This window comes from Lichenostomus cassidix, chromosome 23 (genome assembly GCF_008360975.1).
Source record: "Lichenostomus cassidix isolate B80296 chromosome 23, HeHo_3.0, whole genome shotgun sequence".
Classification (NCBI taxonomy): domain Eukaryota; kingdom Metazoa; phylum Chordata; class Aves; order Passeriformes; family Meliphagidae; genus Lichenostomus; species Lichenostomus cassidix.
In genome coordinates, this window is record NC_139503.1 from 1406164 (window position 1) to 1422771 (window position 16608).

The following is a 16608-nucleotide window of genomic DNA, read 5'->3' on the forward strand; positions in this document are numbered from 1 at the left end:
ACCTCTGGCTGTCGCTGCTCTCTCCCGCGTTTGTTTTCTGAGAGGAGATTGCCTGATCAAAGCAGCTCCACGGAGCAGGAGTCGGATGAGGAGAGGCTGAGGGAGCTGGGAAAGGAGCTCAGCCTGGAGAAAAGGAGGCTCAGGGGGAAAATTCTGACTCTCCATAGATTCCCTGACAGAAGGGTGCAACCAGCGGGGTGTCAGGCTCTGCTGACAGGGAAGGAGGAGAGGAAATGGCATCAAGTTGTGCCAGGGGGAAGTTCAGGTTGGATATTAGGGAAAAAAATCTTCACTGAAAGGGTGGAACATTGGAACAAGCTGCCCGGAGCAGTGGTGGAATCGCCATCCCTGGAAGGGCTCAAAAAACGTGTGGATGTGGCACTTGGGGACACGGTTTAGTGGAGAGCACGGCAGTGCTGTGTTAATGGTTACACTCGATTTTAAGGGTCTTTTCCAACTTTAACGATTCTGTGGGAAGAAGCAGCATGGAAACCAGCAGCCGGTGGTGGTGGGGGACACACCGAGCGGGGAGCAGCCATTCCAGGAGGGAAAGGCAGGAGCTCGCAGTGCCGGAGGGAGCAGTAGCACCGCGGCTTCCCCCCGGGCCACCCTCTGCCCTGAACTCTGGGTGATCCCTGACCCTGGGGCCTCTGTGGCGGAGGGCTGGTGGCTTTGGAAGCCCTCTGGATGTGCACTTCCCCTCTGTGCTGCGAAGGGCAGGGGATGATCTCTTCCCTACTGACTGGGAGCCTCGTTTTCCCTATTTCCCCACACGGGTCTGAGCTCCCTCAGGGAGATCAGCAAAGGAGGGGTGAGCACACACTCCTGCGAGCTCCGTGTCGGGAACAAACCTCTCTCCCTCTTCCTCTGCACTGCCTGACCCCCTCTGGGGCACCCAGAGCCTTGTGGAAAGCCCTGCAGCACCCAGTGAGGGCTTCAGGATCCCCCTGTGCCAGGAGCCCAAGGCCATCCCTGCTCCTTTTCTTTCCCTGACTCTTCCCCTCTTGGGGCCAATCCAACCGGACAAGAGTCTCCCGCTGCCTCCTCTCCCTGTCCCTTCCCTGTGCCATCTGTCCCCAGCGCTGCGACTGCCTCACTGGTGGCGCTACTGCTCGAGATCCTCCCGTGCATCCCTTAGCTCTCTATTTTTAATCCATCTGCCCCCAGGGGCTCGGGGTGTCTCCCAAGCCGGTTGTGATCATCAGGGCTGCAGTCGGAATCCTTCTGGCACCGCTGCAGCGAGCCACAGGCGCGGGGAGAGCCCCGCATGCCTCCACGCACACCAGAGCCGCAGCTCCGAGCCGGAGGGTGTGACAGAGCTCAGCACCTCGCACGACAATCGGGGCTCACCCCGCACTGGGGAGGTGACACTCTGCAGCCAAGGCAGTCAGCAGCAATTAGCCCCTTTTGGGAGCTCTGCCTGAAACGCTGCCGAGGCTTTCCCGTGCGTGCCGATGCTCTGGAAGTGTCGCGGGTTGGACACGCCAAACCACCGGCCGTGTCTGGGCGAGACTCGGTGCCTCGTGTCGCTTCCGTGAGGCCGGCAGGGCTCGGGGGGTGATGTCTGCGAATGTTGAAGGCACTTGTGTACCCGAGCAGCGAAGGCACATGCTGTCATTGCCTCTGCAGTGCCATCTGGCCAGCAGCAGCGCAGCTAGAACCGGGGCTGTGCGCAGGAGAACATTTTACAACAGAAAGCAATTAACCGAATAAAGCCCTTTTTAAAATCCCGTAATTAAAAACAGTCCCTCCCCCTTGTTTTCCTTTTAAGCTGAAAGTTGCTGTTTACTCATTTGCTTTACAAAGTGTGCCTTGTTGTGGCTTCAGAAGAAATGAAAGTTTGAAGTGGTTAGAGAAGAAAGGCTCTGGGGCTGGTGCGTTCCAGGCAGGGCGGAGGGGCAGGGGCTCTCCAGCCCGGCTTGTTTGTATTTGTTCTTGTCTACTCACAAGATCGCTAAACACACATTTAACAAGTGGTGAAACTGTCTACCAGCCTGATCTCTCCCAGGGTTCATGAGAAGAGGCCTGGCACATTAGCATCGCTGGGGGAAGGGGAGGGGGAGCGCAGGCCTTTTGAAGGGTTGGTGTTTTGGGGCTGAGCGAGGGAAGGGCTCCTTGCTCAGGCCAAGTCCCAAACAAAGGCATTGTGTTCCCCGGAGCCCTGGGGATTGGCCCCGGGGGAAGGCCAGGACTTTGCTTCACCAGCCACGGGTTTTCCCAGCCCAGCTCCTCCTGTTTCCGAGCACGGGTGCAGCCCTAAGGCCATCCAAGGCTTTCCAGCGGCCAGAGAGGGCAGTGGGGCTGGCAACTCCAGGGTTGGCTCATCCCGTCCCTGAGAGCCGAGGAACCCAGGGCTGCAGTGGCCATGGGGAGCATCCTGTGCCTCAGCAGCTCACCTTGTCTGTCACCCTCACCTTGTCACCCTCTCTGGGTCTGAAATACCAGAGGGGAGCAGCCTGGGGTCCGATGGCACTGAATCTCTCCCTGACCTCGGTTCAGGCTCCTGGACGAGCAGTAACCCTGTCTGTCAGCAGGGTTTGGGCAATATTAATTATCACTCATCGTGGCTTCTCTGCAAAGCCAGTCCCCAGTGCAGCAGCATTGCTATGGGTGGGGAAACTGAGGCATATCAAGGGTCTAAACCGCTGGTGGTGTCTGATCTAAACCATCAGGATGCTCTGCTGGTTGCAGAGCAGGATGGTGATCCTGCCCCTGGCTTTCCCCCAGCCCCTGGGGGACACAGAGTGTCACAGACTCAAGGGGACAGCAGCACCTCCGAGGTGTCCCAGCCGGGAGCTCGGCAGGTGCAGCCTGGTGGTTCCTCATCCCATGGGATTTGCAGGGCTGAGCCTCATTCCCAGCCCCGCCGTGGGGCAATAGGTGTGAGGGCACAGACAGCCCTGCCGGGGCGGTGAGGGCAGTGCCGAATTTCAGCTCCGGGATCTGCCCTGTCCCTGCCTGGGGAAGGGTGAGGCCACGGGTTTGTGGGAAAATGCTGTTTTTCCCTCCCCTGGACTGCCCGTAGCAGTCGGCTGGGCGGGCTCTGGATCGCGTGGGCTGGGGAAGTGGGGGGGAGTTTGCAATTGTGGTGCCTCTGGCTTGGAGCAGAGCCACGGCAAACAATCCTCTCCTGGCTGCTCTCCAGATCTGACAAACCGCGGAGGTGATACGGTATTCATACCTCCGCGCTTTCATCCCCAATCACCTCCTGAAAGCCCTGCCCGCTTCTCCCGGTGGTGAATCCCTCTGCTCAGCCGCAGAGCAATCCCTGTCCGCAGCCAGGAATCCTGCCCAGCATCCCTGCGAGGCCTCCGCTGTGGAAATTACAGCTGTGGCTCTGGCAGGCGGCGGCGGGACCTGAGGTTAGGAGGTGATGTTGACTGAAGATGTGCGGACAGGGCATTCCAGGCATGCACGGGGTTAAATCAGAGGTGTCAGTTCACGGGGAGGTAACAGATAAGTCCTGCTCCTCGGCTGCCTCTGGCTTTCCAGAAGCCTTGCCCTCCCTCCCACATTCCAGCTGCTGCAGCTTTTCACAGCTGGCCGCTCTCCTGGGACATTTCCCAGAGCTGAGAAGGAGGGAGGGGAGGGAGCAGCGTGGTCCCAGCCTGGGAGGGGGGTTGGTGGCCATGCTGACCATCTCCCCTCCAGGGAAATTCAGTCTGGAGCCCTTCATCCCCGGGACAGGCCTGGCACAGGCAAACCTAGGCAATCCCAGGTCCCTGGCAAGGATCCACCCTCAATCCTGGCCCGGAGAGTTTTTCCTGCTGCAGGGAAGGGACATCAATCTTTGCAGCTCACTTATTCCTTGGCCTCTGAAGCAGGGTAGCCAATTAGTGCTGGGTGTGATGGATGGCTTAGCCCCGTCCTCGTGACACCCATCCTCTGGAAGCTGTTCCCACCGCGGAGAGGCACAGCCAGCCCGAGCAGGGGACACTCTCAGCAGCTCCTGAGCCCCACAGGGTCTCACAGGGGTCCTGGGGATGGGGGCAGGCATTGCAGCAATGCTTGCTGTCATCCCAGAGGACCAGGGTTGTTAATTCAGGGCTCGGGGAGAGATTTCCTCTGATAATTCCCTGGCTTGGCTGTGGCAAAGCCTGGAGCTCTCCAGGGAGGAGAGAATCGGCTCTGCGCAGAGGTTGGTCACCCACTGCTTGTGGCTCTGCCCTTGGGGTCACTGCACCGTGGGAATTGGCTGCAGAGGCGCCCAGTGAGAGGTCAGGAGGGGCAGAACTCCCATTTCTGCACCCCAATCTCCTCCTGCCTGCAGAGGGGGAGGTCTGGCTGCTCCCTGCCATGGGACGTGGGTGACACTCCCGAAATCCAGCTCCACTCGCAGCTAAACCCGTTTAATCCTTCCCTGACCCCATGAGGGGTCTCAGCACCATCTCTGCCTCATCTGGGGGTGGTTCAGATGCCCCTCACAATCCCCTCTGGGATCCCTGGGGTCGATTATAAACGACTCTCCAGGAGCACAGGCTGGAAAACGGATCCGATTACAGGAGAAGTGGGTTTCAGGGCCCCTGCTCTGTTCATAATGAAGTGTAATCCTAGAAAAACATGTTGCCAATTACACTTCAATTGAACCCAGATAATGATGCTTAGACAAGGCCCAGAAAAGATGGAGTCTGGACAGTGAATTCCTTTCTAATGGAGAAGAAAAGTGTTCCTCTGTGGCAGGTCTGGGCTCTGCTCGGTTGAGGCTCGCTGTGATATGAACAAGAGCCTGAAACAACCAATCTCAGGATCCCATTTAAATGGTTTTATCAGTGGAAAGAATATTAATCTCTCAAAAACACATGTTTATGGGAAGTTTGGTTTGGAGACGTATGTGTTTCTAACTGAAATCCCTTTGGAAAGGGAGGAGGAGCGGGTCTCCAAACTGCTAAAATAACACTTTTCTAACTCTCCTGGTTCAAAGTAACTTTTCGTTTGGAAATGTAAGCTAATAACAGCTCGGCTTCTTGACCACTTCTCATAGTGAAAACAAAACATCAGAATTAGAGAAACAAAGCGCTGTGACCTAAAGCAAAGGTTTTACTCTCTTTTTCAGTTTACAAACACTGCAGAGATGTCAGTTTTCCACTCCAGCACAGGACAGCCGGTCCAAGTCCCTGCTGCTTCACTTTGGAAGGGGAGCACGGTGAGGTCCAGTCCCAAAAACTGCTCGGGGGGGGCCGTGCTTTGTACTGGGCGTGGGCGAAGGGCAGGCGGGAGCCTGGATTTGGCTTTTCCGGAGCTGCTGGGGAATTGCAGACACCTCGGGGTTGGCGGGTGCAGCGTGGGTGAGCTGGCAGAGATGGCTGAGGGAGATAGGGAGCACCCCAGGAGGCCACGGGAGACGGGCGGTGGGGTGGCTTGGCTGGCCCGAGCGGCGACGGGCTGTTATCGCCGCCACGGTCTCTGCAAAAGGGCTTTGGGAAACCCACGTGTTGCCAGATCTCAGCGCTGATTGTTTTTTTCAAAATAAAAGGCATTATTTTCGTACTGGGAACCTCCACTTCGGCGCTCTCCCTCCTCCCTTTTCTCTCTCTCTCTCCCACACGCACACGTTTTTGCTGCCTTGGGGGATTTTAGCAGCGCAGGGCTCTGAAAAACAGATTCCTCCCTCCTTCCTGCAGTAGAGAAAAGGGAGATGCTCGCTGGATGCTGTGGGTTAAACTTTCCAGCATTGTGGAAAGAGACCCGAAAACAGCAATCCATCGCAGTGTTGCAAAGCCTAAAGCCGTTTTGTCGCACAGGGTAAGGTGTCAAACAGCCTGGCAGCGCCATGAGCTGGCACTTGAAGAGGCTCCGAGGCTGTGGGAGGGTGGCAGGGGGCCGAGCTCCCGGCGGGACCACCGCGGCGTGGTGCCGGACCCGTCCGGAGCGCGGTGCCACCGCTGCCACCCTGCCCCGGGCTGCGGCCACCGCTTAATCCCAGCCGAGAGCCCTTTGAGCGGCGAACTCCAACAGCACCGCTCCGAGCCGAGCTGGTTTCCATCTGAATCATGAGCCTGCGAAGTGCCTGCGCCGCGCGGAGCCGGGCAGACATGTGTGTGCGTGTGGGGCTGGATGTTGATTTTTCCCTGAAACAACTCAAGGCTTTATCAGTCCCATCTCTTTCCCACGGTTTTCTGTTGCCAGTGAGGTCACTGGTCCCTTTAAACTGGGGCTGAGGCCAATGTGCGGCGGGTGGAAGGGGGGCCGCGGGCGGGAGGGGGGGACATGAGACGGTTCACACAGACTGTTCCTTTTACAGGAAGACTTGGGATTTCGACCAGCGAGCGGGAGGAGGCGGGGGGGCGCGGGGGGCCCTGGGAACCGGGGAGCGCCGGCGCGGCCGCGTAATCCGTCACTCCCGGGAGATGGTGGCTCATTAACCCATTACCCGGGAGGTGGGGACGTGCCGGGAGGGAGCCAGGGAGCGAGAGCCGGGGGTGGGAGAGGCAGAGCGGGCAGGGGAGGAGCCGTGCGGGGCCGGAGCGGCGGAGCCCGGGCAGGGACGGCACTGCCCCGAGCACGGCGGGCAAGGACGGCGGCGGCCACCGGGGCCACGCGTGGGGCAACCTCGCCGAGCCCACCGGCTTCTCACAGGATGAAGCGGCTGTGCGAGGAGAGCTCGTCCGACACGGAGTCTGACGGCACCATCGACGTGGGCCGGGAGGAGGAGTACAGGTGAGGGCAACTCCGTCCCACGCGGGCTTTTGGGGTCGCGGCGCCGCGCACGGGGTGGCAGCGCTCGGTGCCTGTCGGGGCAGGGCACGGGAGGGCACCGGGGCCGCCACCGGCACACCGGGACACGACACGGGAGGGCACCGGAGCCGCCACCGGCACACCGGGAATCCCTCACACCTAGCTTAATCCTTTGGGATCGGACTGGTCCTGCGGGGCACCCCCAGGATGACCCCATAGTGGTGGCATGGGCTGGTGCTGGCCACGGGACTGACCCCGCAAGGAAACCGAATTGGCCATACAAGTGTAAAAGCTGTGTTAGGAGCTTCAAGAGGAGAATGCCCGTGAATTCAAGCCGTGCCCTGCCCGGGGGGAGAAGAGCAGCAGGAGCCCGTTTGCTGGCAGATCCCTGCCCCCCGAAATGGGGCAGCACCCCCCGAGCAGAGGCACCCAGCAGCTGCCTGACACCCCTGAGTTCCCAAACATCCCGAGAGCTCCCAGGGGATGAGCAAGAAACCAGGAGGTTTTTAATGAGAAAAAGGCTGCTGCTGGGCTGATGCATTCGTAACGCACCAGCTGGGCTGCGATGCGTTAGGAGGGAGCAGGGAAGGGCTGCCCTGTTCCAGGGTCTGTCCCATCGCTGCCGAGCTGCACTTTCAGCTCTGAGGTTTTGCTGTTGGTGAGGACAGGACCTGTGTAGTTCCCCAGGCGATGCCCTGGGGCTTCTGCAAAGGGCATCCCCAGCGCCGCGGGTTCCCAGGCTGGCTCAGCCCTCCCAGGCTCCGAGGGTGCAGACGGCGCAGGGGATGAAGGAAAGGCTCAGTTATTTGTTCCCGTCCAAAAATCAGCTGCTTTTGAACTCTGGTTTCGGTAGCCAAGTGTCTCCCTCCCTCCCTCCTCGTCCAGCGAGGCCTTGGATTAATTCATTCCCTTTTGCTCTTTGGTATTCCTGAGTGGAGAAATTGCCTGGCTGGAGCCAAGCTCAGGTTCTCATGGGACTGAATTCATGAATCTGCTTCTGATAGAGTCGCAGCAGAGTCGGGCACGTCTGACACAAAATGTCCTGCAGAAATTCCCTGAGCCCTTATGCAGTTTCCAAGTGCATCAATATTTAAGCTACTTTCCTGCTGCAGGTGAAATATATTCCACCTTTTCACATCAGTGCTGCACACTGAGCCCATAGTACCCCGAGGAATAAAATATTGGAGTTGTCACAATATTTTATTTCAATGACCAGCAATGACGACCTTCTAATCTCTCTCTGGTGCTGCTGATGTGTTTGTCTTCTCGAGGCAGCAGGTAGAACCAGGCTGGCTGTGATCTGGTGATATTTGTATAGGTGGATGCTGCTCCTCATGCCACACAAATCTGTGGCCAAAAAAGCTGTTCCTGCCCTGCTGAGGTTACACCTCAAGTAATGCCATCCTGCATGGGCTGCTGGTGGATCCTGAGAAATCAAACACTTCCAGGTGGGGAGTGAGGAGGAGTGATTAGAGCGGAGAGAGGCTGCCTGGCTGGGGCTCCCAGCCCATTACCCATCGGTTGAGTGGTTTGGGCAAACCAGTTTCCCTGCAGAGAGGGGATGAGTCACGCCGGGTGTGAGGCTTGGATCAGTTCGTGGAGCAAGTTTAGGCTCCGGGGTCACTGCAGAAGTGCAAGATCTGCTCAGTTCACAGCCAAAGCCGTGCTGTGAATGATAAAACCAAGCAAAGAGCAATGCAGGGATTTTAATCGCTGCAAAATATACTCCCATTATTTTTTACGTGGTTCAGATCCGCCAGACGTATTTTTAAAATCCGTTTTTGCACTGAGATGGGGCTTGATATCCACATCTGGAGCTGCAGCTCACAAAGAGCAGAGTCCCAAAATTCACTGTTTCTCCTTGAATCATTCCATACTCCACATTCCTGCTCTGCCAGGAGATCTCAGCACCTGTAACACCCTGCTGTCCGTGCAGAGCCCATTTTCACATCAAAACCTCTCATTCTGTGTGCGCTGGAGATGCATGTTGGTACTTGTGGAGCCAGCCAGCACCTCTGCCCAGAGAGAGCCCACCCAGCAGACATTCAAATAGGGGACCTGCATGGAGATGAGAGGAGCAGGCAGTAGAAGAACGTGTTATTGTGTAAAACCACTTCTGAAAGCACCTCGCTTGGGCCTATTTTTAATAGGCTGAGTTGGGTCTCGTTTTCAGCTCGCTGCAGACAGCACTGTCTGTGCAGGAAAATCCTTAATAGATTCCTATTAAAATGCTTCATCACACTGAAAAACAGTTGGATCGGGGTGAACCCAAGTGCCCCTTTCCAGATTTGGGTGTCTCTCTGAGCTCTGGTCCCTCCGGCACGCTGGGCTGGCCGGGATTGCAGAGGGATGTGTGTTCACATCCCTGCTCCCAGTTTCGTAAGGCACAAACAGCCCTGAGCCAGTCCCACTCTCCAGAGGGACAAACCCTGCTGGGGGAGGCAGGAGGGGACCCAGCCAGCCTCATGTCCCCCCTGCAGCCACGGGGTCTTGCTCCAGGGAGTTTCTCACGCCCGGTTATCCATCGTTATGGATACTTCACCTCCGTGGGGACCTAAGGGTTGAACTTTGCCTCCCTGGGCATGTCTAGTGCTGACCTTTGGTGTTTTTAGCCTGCAGGGCACAGGGTGGTTCGTGGGGCCCTTTTCCTCAGCCTGTCCCCACGGTGTCTCTCGTCCCCTGAGCAGAGCTGTGAGCCAGCAGGCAGGGTCTGTGCTCTGTCACCTCCTGCCAGGTGTCCTCCCTGCCCTCCCTGAATGGTTCAGGGGTGTCCATGCATTCAGAACATCCCAGCCCACCCCAAAAATTGTGGTTTGGGAAGCGACTCTCCGGGAAGCCCTGAGAAACCACATCAGTGCCTCTGCTGGCCTCGCCCTGAGGAGCTGCCAGGCCTCCCTGGGTGGGAGCTCAGATCCCTGGAGCTCAGATCCCTCCTGCTATCGCAGCTCTGAGATGCAAACCCTGCAGACAGGGCAGGCTCAGACACGAGAGACAGGAGGTTCACACATGGAGGAGGAAAGGCCATGACTCCAGAGCTTGGATCACTGCTTTTCCAGCCCTGTGGAGATGGCACCACAGGTTGGGATCAGAGAATTGCGTCTGGGACAGTTTGGTGCAGAAATCTGTCCCAGGCTGGTGGGACATTCTCAGAGGGGAGAGAGTGGGATTCAAGTCTCTGCTTGGCTCTTCTTGGCTCCCCATCTCCAATTCCTGAGCTCTGTGTTGTGGGTAAAAATGAGATAGGAACCACAGAAGATTTTTTTTTTTGGGGTGGGGAGAGGAAACTGCAGATGGCAAATGTGTGTAGAACATATGTGGAACAGAGGTTGTTCTCCAGCCAGTGCTAGAAATTATCTCCTCTGCTTCCTTTCCAGCCAAGTTTCCAGGTCGGTGTCTCCCACTACGACATCTCAGATCCAAGCCAGGAAGAAGAGGAGAGGGGTGAGTGTCCTTTATGGTGACCAGGGTGGCTGTGTCACCTGGTCAGGCTGGCCCTGCCAGGGATGTCCCCCTGTGTGCACTGGGGGGCTGGTGGCGCAGTTAGGACACAGTGCAAAATCACCTTTACACTTCTCCTCCTCCATCCCCCGCAGAACTCTCCCCAAAGCCAATTTTTTGCAGAGGTTTGACCTCAAATCTGACAGAAAAGATGAGAGCAGTTTCACCTGGGGTTATCACACCGGTTCACGTTTCTCCGCTCAACTTCTGCACCCCAAACATTCACACACACGACCCTTTCACAGCACATCACTCAACCTGGAGGGCTTTAGATCCACGAGATCTAAATGAAAAACCTGTCAATGACTGTGATTTCCTTCTTTCCACTTGGAAATCCCCCACAGATCATCGAGAAGCGGCGCCGTGACCGCATCAACAGCAGCCTGTCGGAGCTGCGGCGCCTGGTGCCCACGGCCTTCGAGAAGCAGGTGTGTGTTTGTGGGATCCCCTGATGCCTTCCCGTGAGGGCTGTGGGGTTTGGGGTGCAGCCCTCAAAATGAGAAAGTCAGGAGCGGAGCTGTGCCTTTCTTATCACCCTCACTCCAGGGAGTAAGTAGGTGGTGGAAATGGGGTGGTGAAAATGATATTAGCAAATATTCAGGAGCCCTGGGGAGGATAAATTCAATCTAGGGAGGGTTTTGCAGATATGAGGAAGCACAGAAATAAGGATTTTTCAATTTGCATTGGGAAGGAGATATTTTCTGCTCACTTGATGTAAAAAACAGAGCCCTGGTGGATGCCCTGTGCTGCTCTGAGCACTCCTGGGCTTCAGGGAGGTTTCAGGGAGGAAATCATTGGTCAGACCCTGACTCCTGAGAGGCACAAAGCCCTGAACCATAAAATGATGAATGGCTTTTCCTTTTTGCTCCCAACACAGGGGTCTTCCAAGCTGGAGAAGGCAGAAATCCTACAAATGACAGTGGATCACTTAAAAATGCTTCACGCCACAGGAGGAACAGGTAAGAATTGCTCTTATGAGCACATGGGTGAGGTGAAGGTAGAAACCTGGCAAAAAAATTCCAGCCAGCCCTGCCTGCTTCCCAAGGGAAATATCTCTTGAGGGAGGGCAGGTGGACATTTTCCTACATATGGGTCAGCATCCCATGCATCCATTTGGGGGACTGGGATACATGGGATGGTGAGTCCTCCCAGCCCCACAGGGATGGCTCTGTTGGTGTCACACCCCCTGCTGAAAGCTGTTCAGCCAGAGACTCATTTATTCCCGCTCAGAAATGGAGCCTGCTTCCAGAAAAACCATATTAAACTCTTTACCTCCTCCCTGGGATACATTTCCTGCGGAGGCTGAATTCTGCATGAGGACTCTGCAAATAAACAAGGCTTTTTTTCCCCCCTTTCTGTTCTTTTTTTTTTTTTTTTTGTATGTGTGTCTCTTGGTTGTTATAAGAAGAGAGAGGGAGCCCTGTGCAAAATTCAACAAAGGTCTTATTTGTACTGAGACCTCAGCACAGACCCTCTGTCCTGTTCCAGTTAACAGGATGGAGATCACAGCTCCAGTAAAGAAGCCTCTGGCTTGCTTACCACCCAGTTTTGGCTTGCTGGGGACATTGCTGGCATCCAGGCTTTGGTTCAGGGCTGTAACTTGGTCTGGAACATTTGTTTAGATATTCAGTTTGACTGCACTGCAACAAAGGGCCGTATTGTCACGAGAGACCCCGTCAAGCACAGTGGTCCAGCGCTTCACTGTGCTGTGACATTCTCTGCTTTATTGCTTATGGTCTCATGAAGCTGCGAGTTGGGAGCAGAAGCCTAAAAATCAGCCGTAAGTTGATGATTTGTGTGGCTCTGAGCTTTCCCGGCCCAGCTGTTTTGGTTCTGCCACTGCCCTGCGCCATTGGTTTAAAGGGAGTGTGAATTTTGGGAGCCAGGCAGAGGAAAGCTGTGTTGAGGAAAAGCTGTCCTGGTTGGAATAGGACATTGGAACGACCCGTTTGCAGAGAGCAATCCCAGTGCCCATCTAGCCCAGATAACTGATAGAATTCCAAGAGGAAAAAATCCTTCCTTCCCTAGCACAGCTAATACAACCTCTCACTAATTTCACATGGAGTGAGAGGCTCCCTGACCCCGGCAGGTTTATCCTGCTGAGATAACTGCAGATGCCACTGTCACACATGCAAACGTCCACTCCCTTGGGACACCCACTTGGCTGCCTGCTTCAGGACTATCACACGGCAGCAAAGTGCCTCAAGTGAAATACACAGTGCCTTAGAGAGGGTAGTGAAATCCCAGCGCATTCCTGAGCTCTGCAGGGCCTGACTGTCACCCCTGTCCTCTCCCTGCAGGCTTCCTGGATGCGCGGGCTCTGGCGGTGGACTACAGGAGCATCGGATTCCGCGAGTGTCTCACCGAGGTTGTCAGGTACTTGGGCATCCTTGAGGGCCAGAACGCCGCCGACCCCATCCGGCTGCGACTCCTCTCCCACCTCAATAATTACGTGGCGGAAATGGAGCCTTCGCCCGTGGCCACCTCCCTGCTGCCCATCCACACCTGGCCGTGGTCCTTCCTGCACGGCGCCGCCGGCCCTGTGCAGATCCCCAGGAGGGATGCTGCTCCCGCTCCGCTTGTTTTGACTGCATCTTCCCTGGCTTACCCGAGCCCCGCCGTGAGGCCAGCCCCGCTCCGCCGTGTCCCCGGCGAGATGCTGCCGTCCCGCCGGAGCTTCCTGGCCAGCAGGATGGGTTCCTCCAGCCGCAGGGCCCGGGGTGCTGGCTCATCCACAGCCGTGCCGGCCGTGCCCAGGATGCCATCGCCGGCGGGAGCACTGAGAGAGGGTTCATCCAAGAGCAGCCAAATCGCGACATTCCTCTTCTCCCCGGCCTCTGCCGGCATCCCTGTGCCGCCAGCTTACGCGGCTCCTCCCATCTTGGGCGCTGCCGCGCAGGGACCCGGGATCAGGGTTGGGACATCCAGGATCTGCCGCTCCTGGGCGACTGAAATCGGGGCTTTCTGACCCTGCCTTCCCCTCCGGAGACAGGAGTTCTTCAGCACTCACCGCCCACAGGGCTGAGGACAGACTCGGTTGAAAAAGGCATCTTTCCTGCTTTGCAGAAGCCAAGGATCCATAGAGAAAATTCTCTCTGCTCTCCCCTCCCTCCTTGCAGCGCCCTCCTCGCCTCACCATCACACATCCTCTCCCTCGTGATGCCTGAGAACGTAAATCACATCCAATTCCATGCCCTTGTCTGGACGAGGCTGTGCTCCAGACCCTTCTGGCTACGAGGGAGGGGAAATACAGATCCGAGCCCCGTTCCTCCTCCAGCAAACCCCTCTGCAGAACCCAGCACTGCTCTCCTTTGGAAAACAGCCAGCCTCGAAATACTGTCTCATTTCCCTGGGGACTCGGAGCTGCCAGCCAGACTCGCTCGTGCTGATTCCCTGCGACTCGTCCCCCCAGCTGCAGCACCTAATTTTGGTGTGGTGGGATGGACACAGCTCACGCCCCGTGCCCAGCACTGCTGGCACCCACAAGGCAGGCTCCAGCCCCTCCAGCTCCCGAATAGAACTGGCTGCCTGCTAATCCCCGTGCTTTCCTCTCCGCATTACCAGCTTTTCCCACTTGCGTGCCCTTAAGGTGGAGTGAGGCAGAGGCTTAGCAGGGCTGGTTCCCACAGCCCGGCTGAAATCCTGCCGTGGCTGCAGGGCCCGTGCTGAATTCCCAGCACAAACTGGGAATTCGTGCTGAATTCCCAGCACAAACCCCCTTGCCCCGCACGGAGGTGTGAAGAGGTGAGACAGAGGATTTCAAAGGGAGGCCAAAGTGAGAAGAAAATGCTTTTCCCTCTGCCAGTCTCCCAGCTGGAGCTGTCTATCCTCCACCCCCTGCTGAACAGCCGTGACTGCAAAGGGGGAAAATGGGTTGGAGCAGCTTGAATTTGAAGTGCCTCCCTCGTTCTCCCCGAGCCCAGATTCCCTCACCTTCTCCCCCCACAATGTCTCTGTTTTCTTTCCCCAGCACCATGTTTGGGTCTCACACCTCTCACCCCTCTCCCTGGGCAGGGACCAAAACCCTCTGAGGTGTCACTGCACTTGTCCTGAGTCCTGAGATCTCTCCCTGCCGTGCCCTGTGTGCCCCTAGATGACTGACACAGCAGATTTGCCTCTGCTCCTCCAGCTGGCCTCCCCTCCTCTCTTCTTCGGGCACAAAGAGCAGAAACTTGAAGCTTTCAAGCCACCCTGCTCCTGTGCCACGTCCCAAGGTGGCAGGGCAGGGTGTCCCAGTGCTCCCCCTCACCTGAGCAGCCCCTGCTCCCCGCATTTGTGCCTTGACTGGCTGGGATACACCTGCAGAATATCCCGGACCCTGCTGCATGCCCACCCCTCCCCACCCCTGCAGCACTGTGACATGGAAAGAGACAAAAGGTCAGCGCAGAGAAAGGTAAAAAAGAGGGAGAAGATCTCTTTTGAATGGGAGAAGCTCTTCCCATGCCTCAGGTCAGAGGTGCAGCCGGTTGGGCTGTGTGGATGAGCTGTTGTTTTCCTTCCTGCAGATGCTATCTGCCGTGTGCATGTCAATGTGTGTCTCTGCCATTGTTTGGAAAGGGAGTCCCTCCCAGTTGTTTTGATGGAAGTCATCACACTTAACACACAGAAATGCCTCTGCTGCTTCTCACCCTTGTCCTCAAGTGCCAGAATCAGCAAGGAACAGCATATTCCCTTTTAATAAAATCACAGGAGGGAGGTCCTCGCGGCTGTCCCTGCGGCTGGTTCGTGCACTAGAGCTCACTTTACACTGTGCAGTGCTCTTAGATTCACGAGCTGTGACATCAGCAAAGGTGTCAAATAAAGTCTTTCAAACCCCTGTCCCGGTTGTGAAATGTAAGTGTTGAAGTGAATCTGATCTGCTCATCCAGCCCGCCTGGATCGGGGAAGGGACCTGTGAAGGTGAGTGGTTTTGTGGCAGGTTTTGATTGCTGAAAAGCTTCAAAAAAAGGTGAGATGCAGTTTGTAAAGGTGACATCCCCTCTGATTGTTTTATAGCTCTTGATGAGTCTGGCCCCAAGACTTTTAACTTTGCAAAATGAGTCAAAATCAGCCAGGCAGGCACCAAGGCTTGCCCTGAGATCGGCAACAATCCATCACTCGAGAAGAAATAATTTCATTTAGGGTCTACAAAAATGTCAGGGAACAGATGGGGTCCAGCAGAGCCTCCCAGCCAGACACTGAGGGCTCGCCTTGCTCTGCTGACCCTTTGCAGCCAGGACCAGAATAACCTCTGCGGCATCTCGCTGTCGGGAAACGCTTTGGACTAAACAAAGAGCCACAGCTGAGAGCCTGTCTCTGTTTTGAGGAAAGGACCAGTAAATGATCCCTCTCTGAAAGATGCTTGGGAGAATTTTCTGGGGAATGGTGGGAATTCAACTTCCTTTCCCATAACTCCTTCTCGCTGCAAAATGCCTTTCAAAACCGCCCATAAATCCCTTCCTTAAGTGCTGTGTGGGGAATTGCTGGAAGGGAGCAACTGCAGCTGCGATGGAGTAATGCAGCATCCGTCTGGAAGCGGGGAGAAACTTCAAGAGCAATAATAGGGCCATTGATGATGGGTCGTCCCGCTGGTGCCTGGGCTGCCCTGACCCGGCTGGAGGCGGCGGTGGGAGCTCAGTGTGGCCTCGGCCGGAGAGAGGAACCAAATTCCCCTCCGTGGGAGGCAGGCACACAAACCGGCCCCGCGGGCTACAGTGGTAAAACAAAACAGAGACAGTGGAAAAAAAACACTTCCTGATCTCCGCGGATCAAACGGGAGCCGGGGCGGGTGGAAGGGCATCGGTTCAGGCCCGTGGGGTTTTCTCCCCACAGCAAGGCGGTGATTATAGAGCAGTAGCTCGGCACTGCAGCTTCATTTTGTTTTTTTTCCCAGGGTTTTCTTTAGCCTAAACGGCTCCTCTAATACATCCTGGCGACTTTTGATCTACCCTGCAGGGGAAATCCCCGAGCTCTCCGCGCACTGCCTTCATCCTCGTTCTACAGGCAAAAAATCCTGTGGGAAGGCGTGGGTTGGGCTGCTCGGTGGCACAAAGCTGGAACAAAACAGGGTCCTGATGAACGAGCCTTCCCCACTGCTCGGAGGGGACAGGGACACTCCCAGGCTGTGGGAGATCTGCTGTGCAGCAGGTGCTCCAGGAGCGAGTCCTGCTCTCCCAAATTCCCCCCGCATGAAAAACGCTGCTTATCTCAGTTCTGCTGTCGCCTGCCCTGGGTGAAATGTTCTCCCTCCTTTCTGCTCGTGGAGCAATCCCGCCCTGCCATCTGCCGGTGAAATCCCAAAGCCGAGGAGGAGAAATCCTAAACCAGGGGCAGCATTTGGTTGAAAGCCTGCCATCTGGGCTGAGAATTGGGTGATCTTTTATGGTGACCACCAGTGACCGAGGCACACCTCAGAGACGCGGTGGCAGAGCAGTTTGGGAAGCCTCTGGATGATGG

General features: G+C 56.4%; 1 protein-coding gene across 1 annotated transcript; it reads left to right on the plus strand.

The window, feature by feature from the left end:
• The first annotated feature begins 6369 nt into the window (after window positions 1–6369).
• Window positions 6370–14992, plus strand: HEYL (hes related family bHLH transcription factor with YRPW motif like). Its single transcript, XM_085081105.1, has 5 exons — window positions 6370–6657; window positions 10050–10116; window positions 10518–10601; window positions 11051–11132; window positions 12474–14992. The coding sequence occupies exons 1-5, from the start codon at window positions 6578–6580 to the stop codon at window positions 13139–13141; spliced, it is 981 nt and encodes a 326-aa protein (XP_084937231.1). The 5' UTR covers window positions 6370–6577; the 3' UTR covers window positions 13142–14992.
• The last annotated feature ends 1616 nt before the right edge of the window (window positions 14993–16608 follow it).

Bases quoted from the DNA above. Each gene is read 5' to 3' on its own strand.
- HEYL (XM_085081105.1), top strand. From the start codon at position 6,578: ATGAAGCGGCTGTGCGAGGAGAGCTCGTCCGACACGGAGTCTGACGGC. The intron at 10,117-10,517 runs GTGAGTGTCCTT...AATCCCCCACAG, and splicing joins CCAGGAAGAAGAGGAGAGGG to ATCATCGAGAAGCGGCGCCG. The intron at 11,133-12,473 runs GTAAGAATTGCT...CTCTCCCTGCAG, and splicing joins TCACGCCACAGGAGGAACAG to GCTTCCTGGATGCGCGGGCT.